The 8,162-nt window shown below is 36.1% G+C and overlaps 1 protein-coding gene across 2 annotated transcripts; it reads right to left on the minus strand.

Moving 5' to 3' along the window:
* Window positions 1–3,916: 3,916 nt before the first annotated feature.
* Window positions 3,917–7,862, minus strand: LOC142540944 (putative auxin efflux carrier component 1c). 2 transcript variants are annotated; one of them, XM_075647427.1, is made up of 6 exons: window positions 6,319–7,862; window positions 5,902–6,127; window positions 5,695–5,780; window positions 4,849–5,006; window positions 4,161–4,237; window positions 3,917–4,086 (listed from the first exon to the last, which is right to left on the minus strand). In XM_075647427.1, the coding sequence occupies exons 1-6, from the start codon at window positions 7,433–7,435 to the stop codon at window positions 4,020–4,022; spliced, it is 1,731 nt and encodes a 576-aa protein (XP_075503542.1). In that variant the 5' UTR covers window positions 7,436–7,862; the 3' UTR covers window positions 3,917–4,019. The 2 variants fall into 2 exon arrangements, with proteins under 2 accessions (XP_075503542.1, XP_075503541.1); XM_075647426.1 differs by having other exon boundaries at window positions 6,301–7,859.
* Window positions 7,863–8,162: the final 300 nt, after the last annotated feature.

Here is an 8,162-nt window from a genome sequence, read left to right on the forward strand (position 1 = left end):
ACTCGGGGACACAGAAAGCCAAAGATTCCCTGACAAACCTAAAAGTGGACATGTGACCATCCTACTAACAAAAGAAAGGACCACCATGTGAGTGGAATACAAGGACCACCAATAATCGGTGGTAAAGGACAAAAGACCATTGGATTCTCTATTTTTAAAGATAAAGAAAATCCAATAAACAGACAAGAAACTTTAACCCAAAAATCATCTATAAAAAGAAATTAAAACGGGGTAAAGAAAAACACCCAAGAAAATATACGAAACTTGAAAAATGCCAATGTTCTTTGCATATCTCAAGGCAGTCAAGAGACATATAAAAGAAAAAAGACGAGCTGAGAAATTTCCAAGCCTATCATAAACGACTAAGATGAAGGCAAAGAAATTTGTGCAGACATAGTTCAAATCAATATCGACCGAATATGCCGGAAGATAAAACGAGAAGAAAAAGCTATGTCTAGATTCATACTCTAGACAAAACCAGGGACCACTTTGATGGAGAAGTACTAAAGGAACCACTCAACCACTACAGAAAGTGGTCCACATGCAAGCTGTAAAGGCTCATCAAGAGTTGAAGTCCGAGTTTCAAATCCGGAGAGCCTTCTGTAAATAAGCAAGAAGAATGAAGTTGAGATCATCGAACATTTCCTCAATTTCTTTCAGAAATAAATTGTAATATTTCTCTTTCTAGTTTATGTGTTTTGAAAGTTCGGCTATTATAAGTAGCTAAACAAGTTTCTCATCTTCTACAGGAGGTTACTATGTAATAATAAATTGTTATGTTTGAATAAAGAACCAAGGCTTTTTTCCCTCTCATGTATTATTTTCAAATTGAGCTGTTTATTTACACCCTGAGGTAGGAAACGAAACAGGGTTGTGCTAAGTGTTGCTGAAGGAATCCGTGTCTGAAACCATCAGTTGCGACAGTGTGGTTGGACTGTGAGGAGCAGTCTGTAAAACTCGGTGGATATAACCCGGTGACATTTTGGTCAAAGAGGTAAATAGTTCAATTTATTTTACGGAAACATGATGGGCCATTTATAAAAAAAAATTAAAGAAAAAGGATGTTTTTGAAAATTTTAGAAAAATTGAGGAGTTAAAACAAAGAAATAAAGGGGTGGGGAGTAAGGAGAAAGTTGAGAATGGTAATGGGGAGTAAAATCAAATTTCCCATTATATCAATCCTAATATAAAAAAATTTCCTTATAAGAAAGCTGTAACGTCCCGAAAATTTGAAGGTCCACATGAACCACGTGCATGCAAATTATTAAATTTCTTTGGTATTTTATTAAATTCTTTTAAAGCATAAAATGCATGTCTATTTTATTAATTTGTGTTTAATTATTTTTATTCATTATTATTCCATGATAGAATTTAATTCATGAAATTTTAAAAATTCATGCACTATGATTTTTAAGTTTCATTTCGCGCCTGAACGAAGAACAGAGACCGGAAAATTATAAGAAAAATTATTTTAATTACATTAACCTTTTTATTTAATTTTAGTCTAACACCTAAATTAATTTCTAACCTAACACCCTTCCCCACCAACCGACACTCCCTTTATTCAGAAGCTTCCCCCCTCGGTTTCAGCAAAGTTTCAGCTAGGGAGCCACGGCCAAGCTCCATTCTTGAAGAAAAAAATAGTCTCCAGCACCTATTCTTCGATCCCCTCACTTCTATATCATTTAAGTCACGCATTTGTATCATTCTTTACGCATCATACACGTTTTTATACTGACGTTTGTGTTCATGCATAAAGATTTCCGATCCAAGCATGTCATTGAAAGGAATTCGGTTTCCATGCATTTTCTTGCATCTTATGATCGTTGTTCACGTTTTACTGAAATTTTGGTGCAAGGGGGCTGCGGTTTTGTTTGTTTATGGGCTGCTAGTGGTGGCAAGATGCCGTCATTGGGTTTAGAATGTTGCTGGACGCCTACAGGTGAAGGGACGGGACGAGAGGAAGGTTCATCGGGGGTGGCTCGTTCTTTGGTTCTTCGGCGTGCAGGGTTCGACCAGCACCGCAGGGACCTCGCCAAGGCTTAGAAGCAGACCCTGTTGGGTCTGAGACAAGGCTTGGAAGGGCTTGGCTCGTGCTGGAACCACCCCAAGTGCTGTGGATCGAGAAGGTAGAGGATTTGCTTCGGTTTAGCCGTTTTGGGAGAATAGCGATTTGTAGGGGACTGCGGCTTGCTTGGGATGATTTGCGTGGGTTCAGTAGGTGTAGGGACGTCCTAAGATGGTCTAAAGAGGGTTGAGTCAGGGCTGGATCACTCGAGCATAGGCTAGAGCACATGAATGGACGAGTTGGACAAGGGTTTGTAGTGACGGTAGGTGCTGGATTTTTCAGCAGCGGGGCGGGAGTGGTCCGAAGGTTTAAAAGTTTGGTTTTGGGAGTTTTAGGACCTTTTAGATGTTTTTAAGGTGTATAAAAAGTTGGGAAAGTTTTGGTTAAGTTTCGGTACGATTCGGGTTAAAACCAGGACCCCGGTTCAAGTTTTAAAACGAATCGACTAAGTTGTAAAATAGACTCGAGTTTATGTTTAGGAATGATTTAAAAATGTTGTGGGACATTTTAAGGAGTTTGGTAAGCTTCTGGTCAATTTTAGAGGTCCGAAGGTAAAACGGTAATTTTTAAGTTTCCAGGGACAAAATGGTCATTTTGCACCTGGAGTGAGATTTTGGTCATGCCAGCGCCCTGAGCACATTTTATCATGTTTTAAATGTTCATGCATCACGTTTATGATTTTTATAAAAATTATGGTAAATACGGTGCATGCCAAGGTTTAAGGAAAAAGTTACGTATATGCATTTTTTTAAGTGATGAATATGATGATATTTTTGAAGGATGAGAATTAGTTGTGACTGACGATGTATATGTATACGATGACATGAGATATGATGAGCTGAGGCTCGGGCTCAGTGGACGGGTAATGCTGTCGCTGATGTCCTCCGCCGCCGGGTACTATGGTTTTATATATGGATCCATCGAATAGAGCTGATACGAAAGTCACAACTAATGAACTGAATTCAATCAAAAAGAAAATGTATGCGATTATGATGACATGAGATGACATGATTTGACACGAGAATGAAAATGTATGCGTATATGATGACATGAAATGACATGATTTGACACGAAATGATTTTACACGATACGTTTATGTTATGCTTTTAAGTTCATGAAAGATATGTAGAGTATAATAATTTTTACTGCTGTGTGCCATGTATATGTACTTGTTATTCTTGGTACAGGCGTGTTGAGTCTTTAGACTCACTAGACGTGTGTGATGCAGATGAGCTAAACGATGAGGAGACTGGAGGTGTCGAACCCTAATTAGGCAGACTTGATGCGATGACACGACCCGAAGACTGCATGTTTCCGCACTTTGATTATAAGATTTATGAAGAGATGAATATTTTCATACGTTGATGATTTTTACTATTTTTACTCGTTTATGTTTACGTATGATTTTTGGATAAGTCTGATTAATTTAAACTGCATTGTTTTCACTCTCAAATAATTACGATTATTTTAAATGTTATTTTGAAACGCGAGCTTTAAAAAAAATTCTAATATAACTGTATTTTATTTCGTAATCCAAAAAAAATAGAATAGGTGACCCAAAATATTTTACAATATAACTGTATTTAAATACCAAAATTTTAAAAAATTCTAATATAACTGTATTTTACAATATAATCGTAAAAAATTTTACGATTATCCAATCTTTTGATTTTAAATGATTATATCAATCCCAATATAAAAAAATTTCCTAACAAGAAAGCATTAAACTAAAAATAACAAAATTAATTTACACAAAAAATATCACATACATGCACACCCCGTCTTCCAATGGTCGCTAATATATATATATATATATATATATATATATATATATATATATAGATTTTAATAGAGTCGTCATTATACATTTCACACGAAAAATATTTCTTTCTCGCGACATTACTAAATCAACTAACCTTTTTTTTTCTTTTTCGAATGAAAAATCTAAGCTTCAAAGACCCAATAAAATGTAGTAGACGAGCGTTATAGGTAACGCGATCAGCATTCCGAATATAACCCTACAATTTATTTCCGAAAAGTTAACAAAAAAAAATATTCAAAATATAAATAGAAGGAAGTTATGGGTACTCACCCTGTGCTAAGGATATCAGGGTGTACGTTATACTCCTTTGCAAAAACAAAGGGGACAATTCCTTGAGGAAGTGCAGCCTGCCAATTCATCACAAAACTTAATATTTAATATCACTATTTTATTTTTTATTTAAATTTTTTCCCTTTGGTAGTTGTCCAATTTACGTACCCAATTTACTAGGTAAAATAAATAAATAAATAAATATTTTTTGTTTTATTCTTTCTCGCTGTTGTTTATATAATAAAAAGGCAAGATTCACGTGTCGACTGTCCGAAGGTAATATTTTAGTGAGATTCTATGTGAAAAGTTCATTTACCCTATGAGTCACGAAATAAATAAACACACACATATATATATATATAAAAATATCATTTTGATATTTTCATATTCATCGTGTACACTTATGTGAACAACGATTAAGTGACTTCATCAAGTGTATTCTTTGTCGGGTCAAATTTTTGGTCAAAACTCGTACATTTTGTTGGGTATTTTTTTTAACATTGATAAACTATTTTTTAATAAAATGACCTCGTCAGGTATAATTGAAATTAATGCATTAGGAGGTCATTATTAAAAAAAAAAAACGTTGATTAGGTTTATTTTTCAAATTTCCTCCCTTTGCAAAGGACGGTTTAAGACCCGATTTTCGTTGATTTCATAACAGAAATTTTGACGGGAAGACGAAAACCTGGACAATGGCAACCCGCAAGAGAACACCGCGGAGGCCGATAGCAATGGAAGCAGCAGCCATGACAGCCGGTCCTGTAAGGAATCTCACAGCCATTGTAAATGTTGCAACCGAGTTCCCACATGCGATAATCCGAGGTTGTAATGCCATGAATAGCCCTGCACTCATCCATATCCATCAATTTTTTTCCCATTTTACACAACTGCAATAGACATAATAAATAAGCATCTACTAGTAATACTATGTTCATTTAGTGTGTCTCTACACACACTATATAATTTTGATATATTGTACTTCACCCGTGCTAATAATCAGAGTACGTATTATGTTACTTGTCCTTTTTTCGTCGTTTTTCACTATAATGTTACATGACATTTCAGTATTTTTAGTGTCACATCACACTAATGAAAAATATACTAAGATAAAAAAAATATAAATTAATGGATTAAGATCTTAAATTATCCGACAACAAAACTAAAAATGAAAACCATGCAAGTTATATGAACAAAAAAAAAATGAAATTTTCCTTGATTATATTATACAAATTTCTTCCCACAAAGTCTATGGATAGATTGTTAAAGAGTATGTCTCAATGAAAATCGAACGATCAATTAACTATAATTTTTGACATAATGACATGCAACTGGTATAAAATAAAATATATACACATGAATGAATGTTTATTAATTACCAAAAAGGAAATAAAGAGGCAGACAAATTATCATGACCACACACTACTGTATTCTTGCTCTGCTTTCCCAGCATGCTTGCTTTCACATTCTAAATCAAACCATCTTATTTAAAGTAAAATCTTATTAAGTTATAATACTACTAATTATTACTCACCAAGACTAAACATGGCCATGCCAAGTCCTGCATCAGACAGTATGGAAATGGACTTTGCTATTATTGCAGGCATTTCAACATGCCACCTAAAAAAGAAAAAGTAACCAAGAAAAAAAAATCAATTTGTTAAATTCAAACTTCTTTTTTTACCATTTTTTTTAAAAAATAAATAAATAAATAAACCCATAAGAATTTATTCATTTGTACCTGAAAGAAACTAGAGACCATGTTAGTCCAATTAGGCTTGAATAAGTGTTGGGATTTCTTATGAGCTTTCTCCAAACCATGATCAAAATAAGCCTTGTCATTACACTTGTGGGAGGCATTACTTTCACTTTCTTTTCTCCCAATTTTTCACCTTCATTTGCTTTGTTTCCGAAGCTGAATTCATCCCTCTCCAAGTAGTCTTCTTGGTTGTCCCTATGCCCTTCAACTATACAACAATCAAGAATAATTTATTTACCTAAAAGTTCAAAAGCCAACTGGCCGATGATGTATTAAAACAGCCAATTTATTTTTTCTACATTTTTTAACAAATGGTCAAAAACAGAAGATATTTGGATTTAAAAAAAAAAGGAAGAAGAAAACAAAAGAATTGGGAGTTACCTCTAACAACTTCTTTACCATTATTAACATGTTGTGAATCTAATGCACCATATTCATGTCCACCACCATGCACATTCTCCGAAACTGGGGAAGCACTTGAGCTCCATACAAACATATGGACATCTTTCCCACCATCTTGCTGCTGCTGTTCATTTGTCCTCTTAGCTGTGGGTGAAACTATGCCAGGATTCGGAGCTGGATATTGTGTACCACCAAATCTTGATTTATTAGCATTAATCCCAGTTTCCTCCTCGAAATTTGAAGGCCTAGGGGTAGGCCCTCTTGAACTAGAAAGTCCATAAGCATCATTTGCCCCAAAGTTTGAGTTTCTTGCACCACCCATCATGGAGTAGAAGTCAGTGTGATTGAAGCTAGACCCTCTAGGTGTAGGGTTTCTTGAAGATTGCAGGGAGTATATCTCTGCATTGGTCAGATTTGATGGCCTCGGAGTTGTGGAGGAGAACCCAAAATTTGATTTTCTTGAATAGATATCTGATCTCGAAGCATTGGATTTCCTAACAGTCACATGAAGTCTCCCATTTTCTTGAACCTGTGTCTCGGTTTCCAAAGGAAGCCTGCCATCTAATGACAGGACATCAGAATCAACGTGGATGGAGACTATTGATGCAGCAGTGTGTGGGAACTGCTCAGATATCAGAATCTTTGCGCCTCTGTACTCGAACATGAACAACATCAAAGTATACCAAATAATGCACTGAAGCACAACTATTTGCACCATTAATCCACCAGAAAAATCTCCATACATCCCTTTTAGCAAAGGGATGCCCATGACCAGAGTGTTGGGGAGAGTCGAAAGAGAGAAGAGTGTTATTGTCCATTCCAAACAACCCCTCTTGCTCACATTATTCCACACAGCTAAAACTACGAGAACTATGAGCTTTTGCAGTGTATCAGCGGCAACGAACCTTAGGTTCATAGTGTAGGGATTGTTGGTAGAAATGAAGTGAAAAGAAAGCAAAGGGACTGCAAACAGTGCAACAAAACGGTTGATTCCTGAACACTGGTCTGGCGTGAAAATCTTCCACCACTTCACTGAACCATAGGCTAAAATCATGGCTACATACAGTGGCACCACTGCAGTCATAACATGGTAAAAATCGGATAAAGATATCATTTTTTTCGAAAGCCCAGATCAAGAAACACAAGAAATTAGGGAGATATGAACTGAGTCAGACTATCTTGAAAGCTAAGGGTAAGAATTAATTTTCTTTATCAGACGAGGGAATAGACTGGTATTTGTTTTGTATGATGGGGTTTGTAGTGAACAAAGAATAAAGAAAAGGGAATAGAATATGTATTGTTTTTTTCAGGACGCAGAATGATGCAGCTTTGAGAGTTGCAAAGAAAAGTTGCGCTTACAGTCCCCGAAGCAGGAGGGAGTGGGGTGGGTGGGTGGTTGGTTGGTCGGTCGAGGGGTTTACTGATTATGTTTCCCTTTGTTTTTTTTCCTCTCTTTGTGTTTGAGTTTTGTTTCGGGATTTGCAGAGAGGGAAGAGTTGATGACTGGTTTGTACAAAGGTTTCGAAAAGGTGTTCCCCTTGGGACCGGAAGTTCTATGTTTCATCGGGTGTGTTACGAATCGATCATAGCCGATCATTTAGTGTGGGATACACACATTTTATGGGATTTTATGTCAAATGAAGAGTTGATGTTACACTGGTGGAAACACACCTGGTGAGAACAGAAGCTTAGTTTTGGAGTTGTTGGGATTTCAGACCATCTCCAATGGTGTGGTGCAATAAAAATGCTCCAACCCAACTCCACAATTCACACTACATTGGAGCAAATCTAAAAGTTGCTCCAAATGTAGCGTAGCACTGTGGCTGGTGCGCCATAAATTT

The sequence above is a fragment of the Primulina tabacum genome, chromosome 3 (assembly GCF_025594145.1).
Source record: "Primulina tabacum isolate GXHZ01 chromosome 3, ASM2559414v2, whole genome shotgun sequence".
NCBI classification, from domain to species: Eukaryota; Viridiplantae; Streptophyta; class Magnoliopsida; order Lamiales; family Gesneriaceae; genus Primulina; species Primulina tabacum.

Bases quoted from the DNA above. Each gene is read 5' to 3' on its own strand.
- LOC142540944 (XM_075647426.1), bottom strand. From the start codon at position 7,435: ATGATATCTTTATCCGATTTTTACCATGTTATGACTGCAGTGGTGCCA. The intron at 5,007-5,694 runs GTGAGTAATAAT...GGATGAGTGCAG, and splicing joins CATGGCCATGTTTAGTCTTG to GGCTATTCATGGCATTACAA. The intron at 4,087-4,160 runs GTGAGTACCCAT...AATAAATTGTAG, and splicing joins CCTGATATCCTTAGCACAGG to GGTTATATTCGGAATGCTGA.